The following is a 21,710-nucleotide window of genomic DNA, read 5'->3' as shown; positions in this document are numbered from 1 at the left end:
GTCATTAAGGGTAACAGAGTGGATCCCTAGAGAAGGCAAGCGTTGCAGGGGGCGGCAGAAAGTTAGATGGGCAGATGAGTTCAAGAAGTTTGCGGGGATAAATTGGTCACAGTTGGCACAGGACCAAGGTAATTGGAGAATAATGGGAGAGGCCTTTGCCCTGCAGTGGGCATAGATAGGCTGGTGATGATGATGACCATGTATGTCACTGTTCATTGCGTTATCTCATGGTCCTAACAAGGGGCGCTCTCATATTCCGGGTCATCATTGAACATTGGCTCGTAATATCACCAAGAACTGGCCCAGTCAATACATTTTAAGAATGATGGAGCGGCGGGATAGAAGGAAGAGCAGAAAAAAAAAATCCCGGGCCATCGCCACTAATGTGAAACCGGCGGAGGGGCGAAGCATGCAGTGGATAAGTGTATTCTTGGCGCCTTGCCATTTTTGTCAAAGGAAACGAAACCATAGGGCGGTAGAGGCGTACAGCTTTTTTTTAACGTCTTTTGTCTTAGAAGCACGAAGCTCTCTAGCGCGAGGCGTAAACAAGTGTCCCGGTGTTTTAGTACCATGACAGCATGAGACAACGATTACAACGGCGACTACAGGAGAAGCCAACAATCCTAGACCCAAAGGGGATTGGCCCCTATTTATGGTTTCAGCGATGTGGATAAGCATTTCGAGATATTCTAGATCAAGACTACATGACCACTGTAAAGCTTTGCTCCTCCTTAGAAAGTATTATCACGCGCCTCTTGCGACGCAGTTAAAAAGTTCGGAGGCTGAGAATATATCTTCTAAAAGGCACTTATTAAGGCCCGTTTGGGGCTATTGTTTGTGCAGAAAATTGGTGATGTGACGGGTTTGCCTTATTTTGCAGAAAATATTCAGAGTTTGGGTGCGTACGGCCCAGTCTTGGTAATGAGTTAAGAGTGCGTCTCGGTTCCTCGGGTGTTCAAATTCACGAACATGCGTAGGCTGTTCTAATATCACACCTGCTTCACGCACAGAACCCCGCATGCTGATTTCAGGGAAAGTGCAAAGCAAGCAATTACGGACGTATCTACACTGTCGTCTGATGCATTGATGTAATCACGTCAGCGGGAAACTTACCGAAGAATATATTTCCCTATCCCATCAGGGACAGTTCTATGCCTTCACACAAACAGGCTCTTAGAAGTTCTCTGGTAATGTTTCACCCTGCTCTGCCCCGTGCACTTTAGAGGAAAGGGTTATAATTCTTGAGAAACGTGTGCGCCTGGAAAAACCCCCAGAAGCACATTTTACGTTTTGTTATACCTCATTTCTATAACAGCATGATTTAATCTTAAAAGATGATATAGAAATGCCCGTTTGTACATGGAGGGAAGCAGACAGCAAGCACAAAAGTGTAAAACATAGTGCACCCTAAAAATAGAAACGGTGGATGCTTTCTCTTTCAACTGATCCTGGTGTCGGGCTACAATCCTAGTCTTAACGAAAAGTGGCCTACACTCACAATCTCTGCAGTCTCTGCAGTGTATGCCCAGATGTCCTTTAGTCGTCTTTTCTACATTATTCCTACCTTATCTTATCCTTATCTTCTTATCTTATCTATCTTATTCTGATCTACATTATAAGACGATTAAAGGACATCTGGGCATACACTGCAGAGACTGCAGAGATTGTGAGTGTAGGCCGCTTTTCGATAAGACAAGGATTTAAGCCCGACACGAGGATCAGTTGACACGAGAAATCATCGAGGCCTCGCAGATAGTTTACTTAAAAGACAACTGCGTTAGCGAAGCTTCTTTAGCATTGACAAAGAAAGAACTGCGATTCTTATCAAATCATTAGATTTTACCGTGCAAAAGTGCCTTTGTAACGCCATCCTTTGAAATGTCATCCTTCACTTTTTGTTTTTCGTACTTGCTTATGCGCCTCCCCCTTTCCTCCTTTCTTTCATTAGCTGTGTATCTTCCCGTATAAATTCGGACATCACAGTGAAAATAAAACGAGTTGGTAGTAGCACCGTGTCCCGTTCACTTCGTTCGTCCTTGTTCATTTCGCGCTTACTTACAGGATGAATAACCAACTCGCCCAAGAAGCCACTCTGATACAATCGGAGGTCTTAAAGTGAAACTGTCAGCAGGACTCTGGTTATGAATGCTCAAGTTATGCAGACTAATCTAGATTACAGGTAATGCGAATGACATATCAGTTTTATTATACCATTCCTCGAAAAGGCCATGCTTGTACCGTAGTGTTCAGTTATATCTCTCGCCCTTCAAAAATAGAACTTTACTTTAAGGGCATTAGTTACGCTTCAGTGCTTACTCAAGTTGCGGTCGTAAACGACTACGACTTCATGCGGCACTCTGAAGGAAGATTCTTTGAGGAGGGGGGGGGGACGTACTCATTTATGTAGCGCTGCTGCTTACGGTCATCATCATCACCAGCCTATCTAGGACCACTGCAGGGCAAAGGCCACTCCCATTGTTCTCCAATTACTCCGGTCCGGTGCTAACTGCGACCGATTTATTGCTGCAAACTTCTTGGTCTCATCTGCTCATCTAACTTTCTGCCACCCCCTGCAACGCTCGCCTTCTCTAGGGATCCACTCTGTTACCCTTAATGACCAACGGTTATCTTGCCTTCGCATTACATGCCCTGCCCACGTCAATTTCTTCTTCTTAATTTCTACTAATATGTCCTTAACACGCGTTTGTTCCCTGACCCACTACGCTCCCTTCTTGTCCCTTAATGTTACACCTATCATCTTCCGTTCCTTTTCTCGCTCAGTCGTCATCAATTTTAGTTAAACCCTTTTAGTGAGCCTCCAAGCTTCTGCCCCGTAGGTGAGTACCGGTGAGGTGCAGCTGTCATACACTTTCTTCTTAAGGGACAATAGTACTAAAAAATGGCAGTGGAGGCGGGAGGAGCAAGTTTGGGGCAGAGCTAGGATACCTCCAACCGAACACATGCGGTAAATGTGGTATTCAATTTTGCGTAAAAACATTATGTGCCTCACGACGCGGCAAACCCGCGCTGTGAGCAACGAATCGTTCCAACATATCATGCGCTTTCATCTAAAAAATAAATTTGCTGTGGCTGAACGCTGTGAAACTAATTTTGTAGTGCGATAGCTTCGTTTTCGCACCAAGAGCGCGTGTAGTGTACGCGCACACAATTGCACCGAAAAACACGGACATTGATCGACGCAACCGCCGGTCCAGTGGCAAGGGCGCAGTAAACTTAGCTTCAACCAGCGAGCCCTTCCTTGTGTCATTTATTAATGACACGCACCTTTATTTTCTTCCACCTAGTTTACCTCTACACCTTTCCTGTTTGAAAAGATTGAAAATTAGACCATTTCACTTCACGGAACCGCACCAGGCGCTTGTTTGACCTTGGCTGAATTTGAAGGTCAGATTGATGCAACCAGGACTTGGTTTGCTCCTGAAGTAATAGAGCTCTCTCTTTCTGAAGCACGTTCATGCGAACAAGAATGGATATCAGGGACGCGTGGTGACAGGCAAGTTCCATAACTACCAGTGCCGATGAGCCTGCCGACGGGCGGCGCTACGAAGGAAGTCTGCGCGACGTCGGCTTATGGGTTGCATTTGTCGGCTATCTTACAGGAGCTCGCTGCCCTCACTGGTGTTTTTTTCGGCGCTTACATACACACTTGACACTTTCGGCTAGGTCACCAATGCCCGTTTTCTTGCGAAGTGAATATACCGAACCACGAATCCCGCATGCGCAATCTCAGGGGGGTTGATCAGCGACGATGTAAGGCATAAAAGGGTCACAGCCGATTCCCCAATTGCCTTTGAATAATGGCTTCGGTTTCAAATCACGTAATGAGACTCAAGCGCATGCTGCAATTTTTTTATACTCGTCTTCTAGAAAAATATATCTGCGTTAACACGGACCCCAGCAGGTGAACAAATTAGTAAGCATAGGGAAATCAGCAAGGAAACAAATTTTGAAGCAACAAGTCGGTGTTCAAGTGTTTCTACGTGCGTGAGTCCCTGCTAGCACACCTTTATTGTGGACCGAAAAAATAAAGCTTTTTGCCAGTTCTCAAGATTTTGGACACCTTACCACCAGGGAGTTATGACGCCGTTGCTTTCTGTAACAGCATTACGACTCACAATAAAATACTAGTTCAAAGGACTATAGTATCTAGATTTTGCCGGAACAAGGATGAACTTTAAAGAAAAAAAACGTTGCTTGCCTCACGCGTACATCGCCACAAGAGATTGCCAAAAAATGTGACTCCAATACTTTTATGGATAGATCCAGAGGGCAACAGTTCAATGGCCACAGGTACATATGTGAGGTATACGCGCCACGAAAACCCCATGAGGACAGGCAGACACAATAAAATGTGCGTTCCAGGTGCTGTGAACGCTGGCTTTTTTTCTCTCCTTGCTGATGGCGTGGCTTGTTTGCTTGCAATGATTACTTCGCGTTACCTGCACCGAATTGAGTTCCACTTGGAGATATACGCAATCATTCTCTACGGTTAAAGTATGACCGGTGAATTAACACACCCTGCTAAAGAACGAAGTACTGAATTGTGGGTCAGCGAGTAGGCGGGTTCGGATGTTTATTCGCATAAAAGGAAACACACACACAAAAAAGCAAAAAGAAAAGGACAGAAATATTGATCATTAAGGTAATACAAGAAGACTGGGAGAATGGAGGTGCTTATCAACCAGGCCCGATACATTCTTGACGCTTAATGTTGCGTTGATATGAAGTTTTGTCTCCTCGTACTTACCGAAGAAAACAATGGAGGGAGTAAGAAGCGAAAAGGTGTCAACTGGAACGACACAATCACTCAAATTGAGATTCAATGTGATTTTAGTGTGAAACCAAGACAAAATGCCGAAGAGGAAAACAGAAACGAGAATAAGGCGGCAAACACAACACGCAGCCGAAACTCTGAATTAGCTTCAATCGACATAGAGTGGTTGAGAGGAGGGAAAACGTGAAGGGAGGAGAAAAAGAAAGTCCTGCACCAGTCATGTCATTCAGCTCCATCACAATGCAGTTGATCAACCAGTCCATGAAATTTTTTCCATGTATGATGTCGAGCGCAGGGTTTGAATAAAACGTTCGGTCTACGCTGTGACACTGTGACACGATGCAATCATGACTTTCCTCTATGCGGAGTGCCACAGCGCCGTTTACACTTTCGAGTGAAATTGAATTTGCTTCGATGGCGACACGTATTGGCAACTCTAGTGCACTGCGGTGAAACTCAGCCCAGGGTAGCGCCTTAGAGTAAATGATGGAAAGAAGCCACAAACAAGAAAGATTGTGGAGAACGTAAGAAAGGAAAGAACGACAGAAGAAGTTTTTAGCTTTTTTATTGTTATATTGTATGCTTTGTTGGGAAGTGTACGGCCCACGAGAACCCCTGGCGACGCAGGGATATTGGCGGTCACCGAAGGCCGGACTGACAATGAGCTTCGCTCCCGTGCGTAGTCATCAGCGCGGTCTACGAAGCTCCACGCCCATGAACGACGGAGCCCGCCAAGTAACGCGCGCGCGCATGCGTCACGTTTAAGACGCACCTTGGCGCCCTCTCCCCCGAAAAACGCACGAACGGCCGAAGTGCTTTGTGCGCCATTAGCCACTCAGCAAACAGAAGCGGAGGAATAACCTCTAGGCGCGTCTGCCGACAACTTCAGCTCCAAACCAAACTTCAGCCTCAGACAACTGCAGCCCCAAAACAAAAGGCATGGAACCTGTCATGGGAACAGTGCTGTGGACTGTTCTGAGTGCCTGTTGCTTCCTTGGAACGGGTAAGTGCGACACGACTTGCAGGTTCTGAGATTGGAGCTTCTTTTTATGGCTCGGAAAAAAAAAAGTTTCGTTGTCTTCCGCCCTGCGGTAATGATTTACTTCCAGAAAATATGATTAAGGGTTCATGAAAACTAAATACTACGTTATTCAAAGACCTACCTTTTAGTAATTCACTAATCTCCATTACAGCCACGAAAGCCGCTTTATAACAGAAAAACACAAGGACTTTTACAAAGTGATAAAATTTCGCGCCACAGTGACGTAATATGGGCCTGGGTGGCGTGATTTGAGCCAATATTAGATGCATTGTTATTGTGGTGTTCACTGCAAGTTAGCTCAGGTGATACCTTCAAACAGATGTAGAGGCCACGCTATAATCGTCGAGTCATGTTTCTTGGCAATGGCTTATGTCGGCCACCGCGAATCGCAGAAGCACAATTCTGTGGCGTCATCGAAAAATTGCCAGGAAGGGACTGGTGAGTGGACACGGCTTCCCCTGTTCCCCTCAATGTCTCGATGACTCCTTCGAAGTTCGTGATAAAATTGCTATGTTTGTTATCCGGACAAAGCAGCGTCATAATTAACCAAGCTTGTCTTTTTGTTCTCAAGGCCCATTTTCCAACTTTGCCTTGAAACTACGTAATTGTTCCGAAAAAAAGTGAGTACGCGCAGATAAGGATTACCTCGAGTGTAGCCCCAATATTCACATCCGTCCTATAAAAAAAATTAAGGACACGCTTAGCCCAGATTTCCTTCTCGATTTATTAATCTGGTAAGCAGGTTGGCGTAGTTTTACGCCTACGACCAAAATACTGAAGGTTTCCTCGACACCTGTCAAATAATTTAACGAGGTGGGATCTATTCTTCAATTTCTAGCTTATTATGCAGTACTTTTGTTCCCGATAATCACAGGTCATGTTTGCATATAAAAAAGAAATTCACCAATTTATAACTATGTTCACCGTCTCGAAAACTATGTCGCATTCAGACTGAAGTACATGAATTTTTTTAGCATGGGGGATTTTATACAGGCATTTTAAACAAAGAATACGGTAATAAAACATAAACTAAAGCATGAATAGCCCCATATGCGTACTTCTTAAAAAAAACAGTTTAGCGAATTTCGCTGGAAAACTACTCGGAACCAATGGGCTGGATACAGCAGTATAGAGACTATGGCGAAATAACAGTACGTACCACGTCCCAGCACGTGCCAGTGACTTTAGTTGCCCTCCCGAACAAGCTCTTTTAATGCAAATGCTTTAGGTGCCCATATTCCGTAAAAACCCACCGTCAAGAAAATGGCCACACTTGCTAAAAGGGGACAAAAATCAAACGTCTCTATTCGAAAGGAAAGGGTAGAACATTCGAACCTTGACCGCATAACACGCAATGCACATCAGTAACTGAGGCCTTCGTCCATCGTTGGTCTCCTCTTCCGCCGGACGATCTTCGGTGTTCGCGTGCTGCTGACGAGGATGCTCACAATCACGCCAATGAGTGCGTTCCTACATAACCTCTAGTTTTTTTGGCCGAATGACTCACCCGTGGCAAACCCAGAGACCTACGAAATTGGATTCAGTTCGTCAACCACCACCAGAGCTTCTTAAAATGGGCTTAACCGTATGGCGTTCAGCATACCACACATCGCACGTTGGGTCAGTTATTTCAAGCTTCGCTTTAAATGCACGTGCGGGATGCGATTCAATTTGGACCCCGTCTCTGCGGTAGCATCGCGATTCGCTACTGTTGCGCCATCTCAGCGCGTTGCCTTCGGTAAAGCAAAAGTTCTCCTGCTTGTTGTACCTTTCATCGTGGCACATATAGCCACTTTAAGGAAAAACCTGAAACAGGGAGCTTTGGGCGCCTAATGTGTTCGCTTCAGAAAATTCCCCAAAGCATTCATTAAGAACGTAAATATTTTAGAATAGCTTGTGCCGCATCACACATGAAAGTGATGGCACGTGAGTAGAACAGGTGCGCATGCGGTGCACAGAACCCTTATTATGGGGAAGCTGTAGCGTGTGCCCGTCTGCTGGCTGACGTAACTCGCGTCGTAAGACCCAGAAACGGAAGAGAAGGCACGCAAACGCAGTATAGTAGAAAACAAAAGTTCGTGGTCAGAGAATTCGCGCCCAAAACACAAAAGCGCACGCGAGCAAAGAGATTGATTGATTGTAGGGTTTAACGCGCAGACGCAACGCAGGCGATGAGGCGCACCGTAGTGGAGCGTTCCGGATTTATTTTGACCACCTGGTGATCTTTAACGCGCGCCGAAATCTCGTGCACATGGGCGTTTTTGCTTTTCGCCTCCATCAGAAAAGTGGCTGCCGCAGCCGAGAATCGAACGCGCGACCTCGTGCTCAGCAGGGCAATGCCTTAGCCACTGATCCACCGCGGCGGGTTATCAAATGAAATATACACATTGGAATGAGAGACAGCTGGGCGAGTTGGAAGGGGTTAATATTCAAAATTTAACCGCGCGAAAGACGGATACAAGAAAGGACACGGACACTGCGCTCGTCCGTGTGCTTTCTTGTATCCGTCTTTCGGGCAGTTAAATTTTGAATATGAAATATACACAATAGTTGTTGCGTATATATTACGTAAATTTCACGTCAATTTCTGAAAAACAAAATGGATTTGAAAACGTGTGAATGCGTACCAAAGAGGCCTTAGCTGCCGCATCAGCCAGATTTTAAAGGAAGCAGTGAGAGACATATTGAAATACTGTTGTAAGTGCGCAAACTGCGGGCGGAACTCTTTGGACAACGCTCTCAGGCTTGACGTTGCGCGTAGGTTCTTGCCTTGTCAATGTTGCCGCCAGTGGCTTCATTATTTATTTAAATGACGGTGGTTGCGTTGTCACGGTGGAGACTGATTTTTAGAGGAACCAGCAGAGCGCGAACAAGCGAACAAAAAAAATTACGATAGCTGAATTCACTAGCTTGTCTGGGGTGTGTTATTAGTAACAAAAATGCCTTTATCTGCTGCCTTGTACGGCGTAGGATTATATTTTTTATTTCCCTTAGAAATTGCTCACTAATAATGCCTAGCGCATCTGCCTAATAATTAGTTTTTCAATGAAACGTTTCTTCACCAGAGCTTTGTTTATTTAGAGGCAGTGACATTCATTTTGCTATATATATTGTCTAGAGGTTAGAACACAAAGTTACTGAGGGAAACTAAGCGGTTCTAGTGTCATGAAGTTGTTCAATAAATATCCCAGTTAGTTCTGCCCAGAAGTACATAATATGAGAAGTCCCTGGAGATTGCGTGCCTTTTACAACCACAGAGGCACCCACGTGGCTCCAAAGCTACGGCAGAAACTAAAAGAGGTAATCGTAAACGCCGAATTTTATTGTTTTTTCTCTCACACCTCTGGATGCATTCAAAGGGTGCCAACTTGTACCTTTACGACTTTATGCCAACGGGCATACTATCGCAATTTAAAATAATTTGTTCAGGCACAAAATATTATGTTGGGTCGTTTGTTTTTATAGAAGCAACACAAAAAAGTAGGGAGCGGAGAAAGTATGTTGCCATGTTTTATTTGAAATGGGAGAGGGCTAGTTTCTAAATTAAACACGCTGACGGCAGAGCATGCCAAATTTTAGGCAAAGCTACCTACCGTAACTTTGCCTCGGTGTGTGTGTGCTTTGGTGCATTCAACTTAACTTGAGTGGGCTCCGGAGGCCACAACTGAATGAGTATATTTCCGTCCTACTTTAACAAAAAAGTGATGTGTTACCCCTTCGGAACTACTCAGTTGCACTTACTGTTACTATGAAGACCCGTATCGTTCTGTAATATTTACGAAACCCCAAGCAAAACTACATCCACGCACATTTGCACCTTCACCTCCGCCGCCCCTCCACCCTCCACTTAACCTCTCGTTGTTTTAAGAAAGCATGTAGTTCTGACGAAAACATGGTAAAATGGCCCTGCTGCCTCATTGGTACACATTTATTGCCAATGAGGCGCCAGTTTCGATTTCTCGCTACGGGCGGTGAATTCAAAAACTGAGCAAATGAAAAAAAAAAAAAAAAACATCGCCTCTACGATGATGTTTTTGCCCCCTCTGAGGAACCGTGCCTTGTCGAAAGCAATAGGCAGCGGATACCCGCGATGCAATTCATAGCCCTGCTACAGCCTCAACAAATAAAACACCAAATTTGTTGCGATACATAATTGCGCGTCAGTAGTCTAGAAATTGCTTAGAAGTTGGTAACGTAATATATGTCGGCTCTGAACGTAGCGACCTTGGATCGGCGGAATGATTCTTCTTTTGGTTACAGTGACCCCAAAATTGTCGGGTTATCGTCCGGTTCGGAAAGATGGTGCGGGGCGGAGGTGGTCGTGTGATTTTTACATTGGCGAAATGCTGCTGAGAGCTGCCGGTGATGTCCTTCACAAGATTGCATGATATCCTTACAAGAGCGTACCGTTGTCGCTCTTGCAAGGAAAAACAAAAATGGAAATATTGGACAGAGAAACAAACATCAGAAGTGGTAAGATGTAGGAAAAAAATTTAACCCTCGACACTTTTTTTCCGCTACTTTATGAGGTGCAGTAAACAAATGGGGCATGGCTGCAGCACTACGCAGTATTGTAGTGTCGAGGTGGTGTTACGCTAATATATTTTTCAAGGATCCCTGTATATGTCTAATCAACACGCATAAACCTTCTAAACAAACCTATGGTACTGTTCAAAACTTTTACGTTCAAAGCAAAACCACCAGCTACACTGGAGTGGATGACTGCGAATTGTATTCTATCGTACGATGTGCACCAGTTTTTTTGTAGTTATGCTTAGCGAAAAATATTATTCTCGCTGTGCCTGACCAGTAAATAACGTTGGCGGCTACGAACTTGATGGTGGAGTTCGCATACAAAGCTGAAAATGCTGTTCTGTACAGGGAGGAGAAAAAGTGTATGGACTACTGAAGTAGCAATTTTGGATTATCCGTAGTCCCCCTACCCTCCTTCCTTCTCTGTCAGCACCTTTCCTTCGCCACTGTCACCCACCCACCTTTACTCCCCCCCAGTCTCCTGCCCCCCCAAGCGCCCCCTCCCTCCTCTTTCTCGCTCGGCCGGTTGAGGTGTCGGCGCCACGCCAGACAGTTACCGCCCACTATCCCTCCATCCCCCATTCCCCCCAACAATCACTCTCTTCTTCTTCTCTGCCGCACGGCAACCTGGGGTGCTATGTGCGGTATTTTTGCAATATCTTAGTAAATATACGAGATCTCACATGGACACCAGAGTTGGTGGGCTGCCACCGGAAGAGAAATAACCTACAATTGCCCCTTTCGTGGTCCGCACAAATTTTTTGTACGACTGTACGCTGTATTTTGCTCGTTGTAAAACCTACAGAGGGCACTGATACTCAACCGTCAACGGGGCATTCATCGCGCAGCTGTTATTGATTTTTTGCAAAGTTACTGGAGGGATATACGAAACCTTCATGTCACGCTAAAAAAAGCATGGGGATGGATATTTCATTCGAGAGAGGAAGAGAAATAATAGATTTATTGTAGAGTTTAGCCTCAACCTAAGAAGCTGGCTACTGCAAACTTTGGGCTAATTAAAAGGTACAGTGGTTGTCTTAATGAACCACAAGGTTGGAATACGTACATTAAAAGAGCAACAGCTGAAAGATCACATGCGCGCTGAGGAAACTACTTGCTATGTATAGTACATATCTTTTCATACAACAGTAATATTTCAATAATATGCAGCGTATATATACGTTTCCTTAGAGCAGCGGAATGTAATCTAAACAAACAACAAACTTAGAACATCTATATACAAACCATACAGAATGGCTATGATCTGATACAGATACTTTCACCTATATACCTAACCCCATTTTGTGTTTCTACACTCATCCAGAGGAATTTTGGCGCATTTAATAGCGTGAGCAATGCAAGCTACACTGGTAAACGATTCTTCCTCAGTGGCAGAGTTATATTATTGTGGCACACAGTTCTTAGCCTCAATAATAGAAGTTCTGCCTAGTTATCTTTACACTCCTAAAACAGCATCCTAGCTTCATTCAGACCAATCGAACCTATTGTATACTTGTTGCCTGCATTCAACGACGGAAATATCTGATTGGAATGTTGAAACTCGTGCTCACCGGTTAGCCCAAATCTACAGCTCCGATTGTTCCGAAATATGGACAAAACGTTTGCTATCAGAGGCTCTCAATTTATCTAATTGCCCTTTCGAACGACTTATCCGAACAGAATATATACTTCTAAAGCTCCTATGCTTCGTCACCAACGGCGGACAGCTCACTCAGTATTCAACTGCGAAGCTCTCATCTTTGAGGTCATTGTAGTCCACACTACGGTTTGTTGACTGGTAACTGTTCAAAGCGAGAACTGCCGTATTTCTAAATACACAAGGAACGCTGATGGCAAGCCGCACGTATTTTTGGCTAAGCTTGCGCATTACTCACTGAACTAGCTCTCGCCAGCGCACCAAACAACAATCATTGTGCATTGACAACCTACCCACGTACATGCGGTTTAGCTACATTCTCCCACGCACACTTCCACTCGCTCCAGGCCCGAACCAACGGAGTGGCAGGGAGGATATGCATAATGTGGTGCAAACGAGGGCGTAATATATGCGGCGAAGAATTCCAAGCGAGGCTAGAGGCGCCATCAAAATAAACAAGGCCTGTCATTGGCACTCACCCACGGCGTACACCCCGTTTTCGGAAGCGGCTTCTGTGCCATCGTTCTTCAAGGTCGCTGTACTCTGGCATCACATCCAGGTTGGAAACAAGCAAGACGTGCGATGGCGTGCAGAGTTCTCGCCTATTTTTTTACACCGGACCTCTCAGTGATTCGGCTTCCGCACATCGGTTGTGTTAACAAGATCGTACAGAACGGAATTTGTTTGTCTCTTGGTGTTGTGTTTTGTGCTGCCGTCTTGAAGCTGTCCGAAGCGCTCTTTTGCATGGTGTCTTACCCGTCTAAGCACAAGCACATCACCGGTCGCCCCTTTTTGCGTGCGTGGTGGGGACGTGCACGCTCAGCTAGGCTTCATGCACTCACCGGTGGCGGGAGAATTGAAAGTGGTCGTTTGACGGCCCGTTGGGACCTGACTGCTGTCCTCCGAGGTCGAGCGGTTTGGGTTGGTGTGTTACACAGACCGTATGACGAGCACGACGCGGGAGGGATACCGACACCTCTATGTTGGTCCACAACAATAGAGCGTACGTCCTTCCAAGCTAAATTCAGCTGATTTGGCTGGAGAGTATGCTTAACCAAAAATGACCGACAAATGTGTTTGGTTTCGTGCACTCCTTGGACTGCGCGTAGCTTTGGTGCACATTGTTCTTCAGATGATATAGAGGACGCTGATTTTGTTCTTTTATTTTGGCGTCGAAGTCTGTAAATACGAGTGTTTCTGATTTTCACACTCCCTTGCAAACTTAGGCGGTGCTGCATTAACATTGCACCAGCTTTTTAAAAGCAAACCCGCACAAGCGACCGAAGTTGACGGCTTAACTGCTAAACAGAGTCCCCCGCTTGCAAAAGTGGACGCTTGCCGTCGGAACAGCGTGAAAGTGCAACTGAAGCTTGAAATCGTCCTCTGGATACGGAACGGGTTTCTTTGCAAGGTTTGCCAAAGTCTTCGGAAGGTTCTGATATGTCGCAAAGCACGAAGAGGCAGGTTTGACTGTGCTCGAATGACCACGGCACGCTCCTGAAATTCTTCCCTGAACTGTTTAGTTACAATATAGCTTCATGCGGTGAGCAACAACCCGCCTAAAATGACAAGAACAGGATATTCTGAGGGGATTATAAACAAACTCCATTGGTTGATTCCTGCCGCAACACAGCGCACAAGCCGACGCAAGCGCTGCGTGCGTGTCTGTTTTCTTTGTCTGTTGTCGGTTTATGCGCTGTGCAGGGGTATCAATTACCAACCATTGCTATTTTATGGTCGTCTCTGATGAAGGCTTCCACAATAACTAATCCGGTGCCGAATTCCCGTTCTATACACAAAAAATACAGCAATGGAGGTCTTACACGACAGAGGTTAGTTTTCTTAGCTTGACTGCAATATAGCCCACATATAACTACCAATGCTTATTGTGCCGCGGTTGTAGATGACTACAAAAATTACGTCTTCATGAGCGAAAAATACAGAAGCAATAAACATAATTGTTCACCCCTAAGGTTCCCTAATATCTTTCAAAACATGCCGATAAAACTAAGAACTCCTACCATTGTATTCTCTAATAAATCGTGCCTCTTTTCACGTTTGGAGTTTCGAAAACAGTGATAAAGGTTGTAAAAGTTTTTAAATCTGGGACTGATAAGTTAGAAGTTGTTTTTTAGGCGTGCTATAAAAAGTCTACGCGCGCAATCTCAGGAACCTACCCCCTAGAACGTTCGCTGCGCACAGCCGTGAAGACATTTTATGGATTAAAAAATTACGGAATTCAAGTTTCATTAAGCCAACACCTGAGGTTATGTCTTCAAAAATGAAGCAGTACGACGTCAAACAGTTTCTTTGGAGCATTGTTCGAAAAGCACATCGTTAAAAGAACCTTATCTTACAGCTATGCTGCCGTGCCGTAGGTTGTGACCGAAGGTGCACTCTTAATCTGGTTCCATATAAGTTCCAGTTAAAAAGGGTGATCCATATATTTTATGTGGATCCAAACGAAAGAATAACTGGAACGAAGCATATAGGTGGATCTTATCTGGAACCGTCAGCTTGTTTTCTTTATGTTCGTGGTTTTTATCTGGAACCGAAGAAATGGGGTCATGCGATGTCGGCGGTTCCGGTTACTGTTCCACTTATGTCCCAGTAAACGGTTGGGGAGAGTGCGTTTGTATATTTTTTGCTCGTGTCTTGTTCCACATAACTCGTGCATGGCAGTGAAGTATGCTCTCTTTCATGGATCAACTGGAACAATGAACCGCATATATATTAGGTGCTTCTTGACCCAAGATGCACGTGCGCGTTTAATATACACCCGCACACCACACATAAAATTTAATGAACTTCGCCGACATCTATGAAACTGCCTTGAAGCAGTTAACTTTCATAATATGGCTAAGCTGTAGTTTTAGTGATGTCCTTTGACAGAAAACGAAATCCCACTTTTTTGTCAACGCTGTACAAAGCATTAAAAATGTCGAGAGGAGGATATCTTAGGCAAAAGAAGAAATTGCAGGAACCCATTTCCAGGTGTTCTGCGGCACCCAAACCGCTTTCATGATCATCGTATTTTTCTAATTTGAGGCGTCAAGTATACAAAATCACCAGTGACTTCAATTTGAGAAGGACTAAACGTCTTCCCTTTCCCCGTCTGCCGTTCGGGCAAAGCCATAGCTGCTATAGCGCTGAAGAATTCGTGGTGCTTTTGTGAACATCTTCATTACGAAATACTTATTGAGGCCATTACATTTTATGCATTTGATTTACAAAGTTTCGCAGAAACGGCAGTTTTTGTTCAACACTCAGTCATCATCTCGCGGTGGTGTAGTACGCGCTCAATGGTACTTAGTCCACGTTACGTATGTTGTGATGGGGTACATACATAATGGTAACCGACTGCGCCACATTTTACACCGCACACATCATGCTACGCATGCAGTTATATGCTAAGTTCGTTTTTGTATTTTGTCTCGTCACGGCTATTAATTTTTAATTTTCACAAGCAAAAACGAAAGCCTCTTTGCAGGAGGAGAACGACACCGAACCCGGAGAACTAAATCTACTCCGCGGCATCTGCCTCACATTCTATATATTTATACGGAAATGTCATTCTTATTTCAAATTATGCCTTGCAGTATCGCGAAAATTCGCAGTGTTACCCTAATGTTGTTACTTGCCATAGTAATTCAAGTTCACCGAATGACCTGCCTTCTCCTCCTGGTCCCCCCCCCCCCCCCGTTGCTCTTTTCCTGCACTATTGGTGTTCATGAAGACAAACTGCTGGAAAACGGGAAGGTGTATTATTACTCGCTTATTAGCGAGTAATCACACTGGATTCACTATACGGAAGTAGCTTTCTATAACGTGGATATCAAAGAGCGTCGCAGTACATATTATTGGTATTGGAAAGACTTGTTGTCAAGCGAACGCAGTCAATAAAGAAGCGTCGTTTTGTTTTCACTGCAAAGAACGAAATAAAGTCATCGAAGTTTATGCACACATACCGCACGCGCTCACGGCCCGCGGCGAGAAACAACTTTAGCCCAACTAACGTGTGAAATTGGCTAATATCTGAACTGTTTGTTCCAGCCTCAGAGCCGCGTAGACGTCCGCTTAGAGGCCTACTCCCATTTTCGGAAGCAAATATAAGCGATCAAGGGTGCCGAGCTTGTGATCTCTTCCGCGGACTGGTCACTGGCCACGGCGTGCATCGCCCAAGGCACGGAGGAAGAAGAAGTTGGCCGAAACCATTACGAAACGACCGCCACTTCAGTGCGGCATGCCGTGCGCATGCGTTGACAGCCGCAAGGCAGCGCCGCTTGCGTTGATGCATGGTATAGTGGGACGGCAACGGGTACAACGACGATGAGGGAAAAACGGGACTGCGTGAACACTTTTAACGACAGCAGCGCCCCTACGTCTCAACGTTTTCGCAAGCTAGTTTTTGTTCGTCCGCATGCAGCGCCACCAGTGGCCTTCTATAGCGGTTTTCTTGATTGCTTGCGTTATGCGCCTGATGTACTAAATGAACTATCAGTCAGACTGGCGGGAACGGTTACCAGTTTGGTTGTGGCGTGAAACTGCGGATTTCTTCATGTCCTCGGGCTGTATTTACTGTTCGACGAAGTGAAGTTTTGCCGGGAGGCGCAAAAAAGGTCAGTGCTGCTTATTTATGTTCTGGTAACGGTTGTTGTTCATTGACTTGTTCATCACTGCGTCCGATAAACGTTCCGCTCTGCTGCCTGTTCGATGCGAGAAACGTTTGCGGCCGTTATTCACTTTAAGCTTGTGTGTTTGTGGGTCGGAGTCGGCTTGACATTTCTGACTGCATACGTTAGCTAGTGCTATTTAGAAAGTTGCTGGCGCGCGCATTTCTCGAGTCTGCATGTCCCCTTATGGTGTGGTGTTGCTTAGTTTTATATTGACGGTTGCTGTACCTGTCAGCGGTACTGAATCTTCTCGGGTTAGTCGCACGCTATTGTCTCGCGCGCACACACTGCACGGCTGCACGTCTGAGCGTCTGTCTTTAGCCTTATCGGTATTTTCAAACTTCCGCGTTAATTGCGTTGTGTTGGTCTTATGAGAGCCATAAATTTACTGTGCTAATCACGCTATTCCGCCTAATTTTGATGTACGTTCAAGACGTTGGCGGCAGCACTGCTTACGTTTATCTGTGCTGTGTGTGTAGTTGCTCCCCGTTTCTTCCAATGCCTTCGATGAATTTAGATGGTCTATTTACACTAGTCAACTTTAGTTGGCTCCCTGACGTGTAGTGAAATGCAAGGGAAAGTGGTTGTCTGAGCAGCAGCGTAGTAACAAAACGTTCCTTTTGTGGAGGGGAAGTCAGGTGGAAACACGCAGAAAGTGTGGAGCCGTTTCTATGCTGTCAATGTCAGTGGTAACCTGAGACCTCAGAATAATTACCCATAAAGCTCACGTGCGGACTATTAGAAGTTTTAACGCCACAAAGTAAGTTTTAAAATAATTCATTCCTGCCATTTTATGCTATCAATGTCAGTGGCAGCTAGAGAGTTGGAAAATTTTCGAAACGCTCAGGTGCAAAGTTGTTGAATCATGATGTGCACCAAACATTATTGCAATTTTTGTTCTCCTTTGAACGTAGAAATTATACTGCAAAAGCAGATTGCTACATTCTGTATTCATACTCTATGACCTGTTCAGAAAGAGTCTGTGGCTGACTGTGGAGACATTTGGCCCTCCACTGATAGGTTGTGACAAATGTTTTTGTTTCTCTGCAAAAAAAAACAAATGAAAACATTATTTTCATTCTTTACATGCTCCTGCGAAGTCATGGCTGTGGCATTTACTGGCTGAAGACATCTTCGGCATGCTGAAGGGTCGTCGGGAAGAGTGCGGCGGATTATGAATGCCCTGTGGAGCTCATAAGCCACAAAATAGTACCTTTTGAGTCGTGCATATTGTGCAGATATTCACCAGTTCGCATAGACCAAGGACAGGTGAGCTTAAAGTATGTTCAAATATTTTTATATCTCAAATTGTTTAGCAAGAAAAGATTACCAGGGCTTCCGCTGTAAAAAAGACATTCGACTTTCGTGGAACGAATCAGACATTGTTCAATATTTTCTCGTGCTCCCTGGGTAAAGCAAGGCATAAATTTATTCTCTGATATTTTTGTACTGTTTATTTTCTAGGCAATAGGGCGAAGATAGACCTAAAACAGCTGTACAAGGAATGCATATGGCCATTTTAGTTGTATTTGGACCCCTTCTTGGAAGTGTATCATCAGAAGGCAACACATTAAAGCTCTTGCACGGGATGAAATCATTGCATTCTACAAGTAAGTACGCACTGCCATTTTTGGATCTTTCAAGGCGCGTTTTTAGGTAGTTTCTTTGTAACTAATGGTTTGAAACTTGAACTTCTTTTCAGTGACAGCTTGGCCTGTGGCTCAAGGTGACAGTAGGAGCTTTTCGGAACACGTTAGCGAAACTTTCCTGGAAGTGCACTTTGAGACGTCCCTGGCAGAAACACCCGGGTCTTAATTTTGGTTGGGTAAGCTGGCATTTTGTTTTTACACGACTCAATTTCTGGGGCTGTTCATCCTAATAAAATCTCACTGTTAACAAGTTATCGTGAACGCCAATATTGGCCATTGTGTTCACATTCCGCCTATTACGGATGCTCCAACAGTGGCAAAAAAAACCCACTATTTTGTATTTAAGTTTTGTAAATATTTAGCTTTTACACCTTGAGAGTTGTTGCTGTGATTTGCCAGCACCACGGACACGCCCAACGTGGTTGCCGCTACAACAATACGGTGGCAACTGACGATTTAAATTTCCCGCTTTTAATACGCCCGTAGCACCAATAATACTCCCAAATACAGGCGTAGCATGAGTAATGCTTGCATTGGATTTTGACAGGTGGTTAAATAAGGGGTAATTTTTTAAGGGAATTGTTTAGAGTACAGAAAGTGACGTCTGCAAGAAAATGTGCTATAGTTGCGATTTATAAGATTATAAGAAAATTGTGCAACAGCCTAGTTCAGCATTAGTCAGCTCAACTTCTGCCTCATACCACTATTAACCATGGAGGTAATACATATCCAGAGGGAAATATTTTACGTGGAACTAATTCCCCCAAAAATTTCTGCCACAGTGCGATATTTATGATTTCCTATGACTGGCCATTTATTTCTTTGCGGTAGAAACATCGTTTAGCTGTAAGTTATATTAAGGCAGCCTCACTACAGCATCCTAGGGAGCACATTATGCAGTACAGAGAACATTTTTTGCAGAGAGAAGGTGCGTAAAATATAATGCCGAAAGGTGATTATAGTAATTATTATTTGATTAATAAACGAAACCTCTCAATGATAAAAAACCTTATATTCAGGATACCGAGGCAGCAAGGTGGGATACTTTCCAGAATCAGGGCAATTTCATTGATTGTCTGTGGTGATATTGTTTAGCGCATATCACCTTAGGCAGCACTCCCAGAAAAAACGCAAGAAATCACTGATTTTATATCAATTACTGTGTTATGAAGGGCCTAAGCAACTCACTCATTTAAAGCAACCATGTAACAAAATATTCTTGTCTCCTTGAAGGTACATGAGGTGAGCAGTAAGTCTTCTCGAGGCCCGGTTATTCTGAGAGAAGGGACTGGCGCCATCAATATTGCCCGCAAGAAACACATCACGGATTCGCCGCCTGCATTGTCACTTCAGGATGTGGTCATCCTCTTCGCCGCATATGTCATCTTTTTCATCGTGTCATCATGTTCTTATGGTTGTGTGCCTTTGAAGAGTTCTTGGGACTTTTGCAGGGAGTTCTTGGAAAGCATGAGAAATTTGACAGTGGCCTGGTGTCATTTAAGTTGGAGTCTCTGTTGAAATACTTGAAGTGTTCAGCTCTACTTGAGATTTTAAATGGTTGGTAGAGGTTAAAGTATCTCTTGAAAGGCATGAAGGAGGTCAGATGAAAGGCATGAAGGGGGTGAAATCAGATGAAGAGGTTTAAGTTACTGGCACATGCAAGTTTCATGTCAACTGAACACTGAAGTTATGCCTTATTTTTCATAATTGGCACAATGCGCAGGCTGTCTTTGAATCTATAGTGGGTGTTAATGTAGTTCATGGCAGCGCACTGTACCGTCCTATTATTCAAGTGTAGCTCATGAGATTTTTTTTCGTGGCAGAGCTGCTGCTGATGCAAAAGTGGCAGTGCTTATTTACGCAGATGGCTTGCGCCTTCATTGATAAATTTTAGTACTGTAAGTGAGCTGACACCCATGCCGTAGAAGAATTTAAAATGTGCTTATTTGGCGTGAACAAGTCTTCTCCTTTGAACAAAGTTGCATTTCTTGCTTGGCAGTTGCAGGGATTTGGTCACAATTACACTGACAGCAAGACGGGAGGGTTTTTATAGCACGCAACTGAATTTTACCTAAGGTAAAACGTTGAGGCTGGAAAAAATTCTTTCAATTCTTCTTTGTAAAACTGGTCTCCTGTATGATTCAACGCTGGCTTGTTTGCTTCTTAAGGATGTCTGACTTGTTCCCGCTTGAATTGATGACGTATATAATTAGTCTGCTTGTTAAATTTTATTATGTGTAACATGCTTCCAGCTACCTGGTTTGCAAAATTATATAAGATTCACGCTAGCTTTTGTGAGATTTCCTGGGATGAATTATTTTAAACAACTACAAATTGTTTGGTCAAGTAACGTGCCTTAAGTCAAAGGCCTTTTTAGGACGCTCATAAAGTCTATTTTGCCTACAAATAGCTTGATGTTACACTTACGTCTGGTGTCAGGAAACTACTATCTTTAATAATCATGTTTTAATTGTGGCATACTGCCGCATATGACCTCTCGTGTCAAAATGTTTTATCGTTAATCTTGGCTCGAGCGTTGTTTTCCTAAACTCTTGCACTGCACTGTTGTAGGTTTCTGATAATACAACCGTGTATGGCTTGTTTTTCGGCCTTTCCCTACAATTTAATAGCAAACTGCATTTTCCCAAATAGTTATGCGTAAACATAGTATGGCAAGCGCAATGAGTAATTCCGCCTTTGAATTACCTTGGTTTATCTGATAAGACAGCATATTTGATGCTCACTGTTGTATAATGTCTGTGTCAGTGCCGCGGTAGACGCACACGTCTATTTATTTATGAAGCAGTCGACCCTAATACCGTCTTTATTAACCATATTTTTGAGTAAAATTGAATATGTGAAAATGCCACTTGGAGCCTGGTGTTATCGTTATGGTATTTATTCCTTGTACGTTGGTCATTTTCTCTGCAATTTAAAATAGACAGCTATTCAAATCTGAAATGTATGAATACTAACACCCAATAAAGTTGTATAGTATGTTGAAAAGCAGTGTATGAGTCATAATAGTTGGTTTCGTGCGTATTTTAATGCAAGTATATTGTTTCTTTTACATGCAGCTGAAACCCAGAACAGGATTCTGCGGGTGAAGCCAAAGACTGTGTGCCGCTCTAGGTGCCTCTGACCAACTTTTATATAGAACTGTGCTCCGATAGGCAACTGTTGGGAACTGTCAGGGACCACACTGCTGCGGTGGTTTCTGCTTTCCAATTGTTGGTATCACTGCGGGTCATATATCAAGGCTGTGTTAAAATGGTGCTTGCGGTTTCCTGCTGATACCAATGCATCCGCCAGCCTGGCATATGACTTCGGTGTATACCGACAGGAAAGCAGAAATATTGGA

The 21,710-nt window shown here is 44.2% G+C and overlaps 1 protein-coding gene and 1 long non-coding RNA gene across 3 annotated transcripts in view; both read left to right on the top strand.

The window, feature by feature from the left end:
• Window positions 1-5,467: 5,467 nt before the first annotated feature.
• Window positions 5,468-21,710, top strand: part of LOC144139490 (uncharacterized) — a 39,107-nt gene continuing 22,864 nt past the window's right edge. Inside the window, exon 1 of the mRNA XM_077671817.1 lies at window positions 5,468-5,798. Coding sequence (XP_077527943.1) covers window positions 5,735-5,798 — 64 coding nt within the window. The 5' untranslated portion in view covers window positions 5,468-5,734. The remainder of the gene's footprint in view (window positions 5,799-21,710) is intronic.
• Window positions 16,517-21,451, top strand: LOC144139489 (uncharacterized). 2 transcript variants are annotated; one of them, XR_013316227.1, is made up of 5 exons: window positions 16,517-16,646; window positions 17,801-17,969; window positions 18,165-18,310; window positions 18,403-18,525; window positions 19,583-21,451. It is a non-coding gene; the product is annotated as an uncharacterized LOC144139489 (long non-coding RNA). The 2 variants fall into 2 exon arrangements; XR_013316228.1 differs by lacking the exon at window positions 17,801-17,969 and having other exon boundaries at window positions 16,537-16,646.

Source organism: Haemaphysalis longicornis, unplaced genomic scaffold (genome assembly GCF_048455015.1).
Source record: "Haemaphysalis longicornis isolate Haplotype H1 unplaced genomic scaffold, Haemaphysalis longicornis Haplotype H1 scaffold_5, whole genome shotgun sequence".
Classification (NCBI taxonomy): Eukaryota; Metazoa; Arthropoda; class Arachnida; order Ixodida; family Ixodidae; genus Haemaphysalis; species Haemaphysalis longicornis.
The sequence above is the reverse complement of the archived record's forward strand: the minus strand, read 5'-3'. Positions and strand labels throughout refer to the sequence as shown.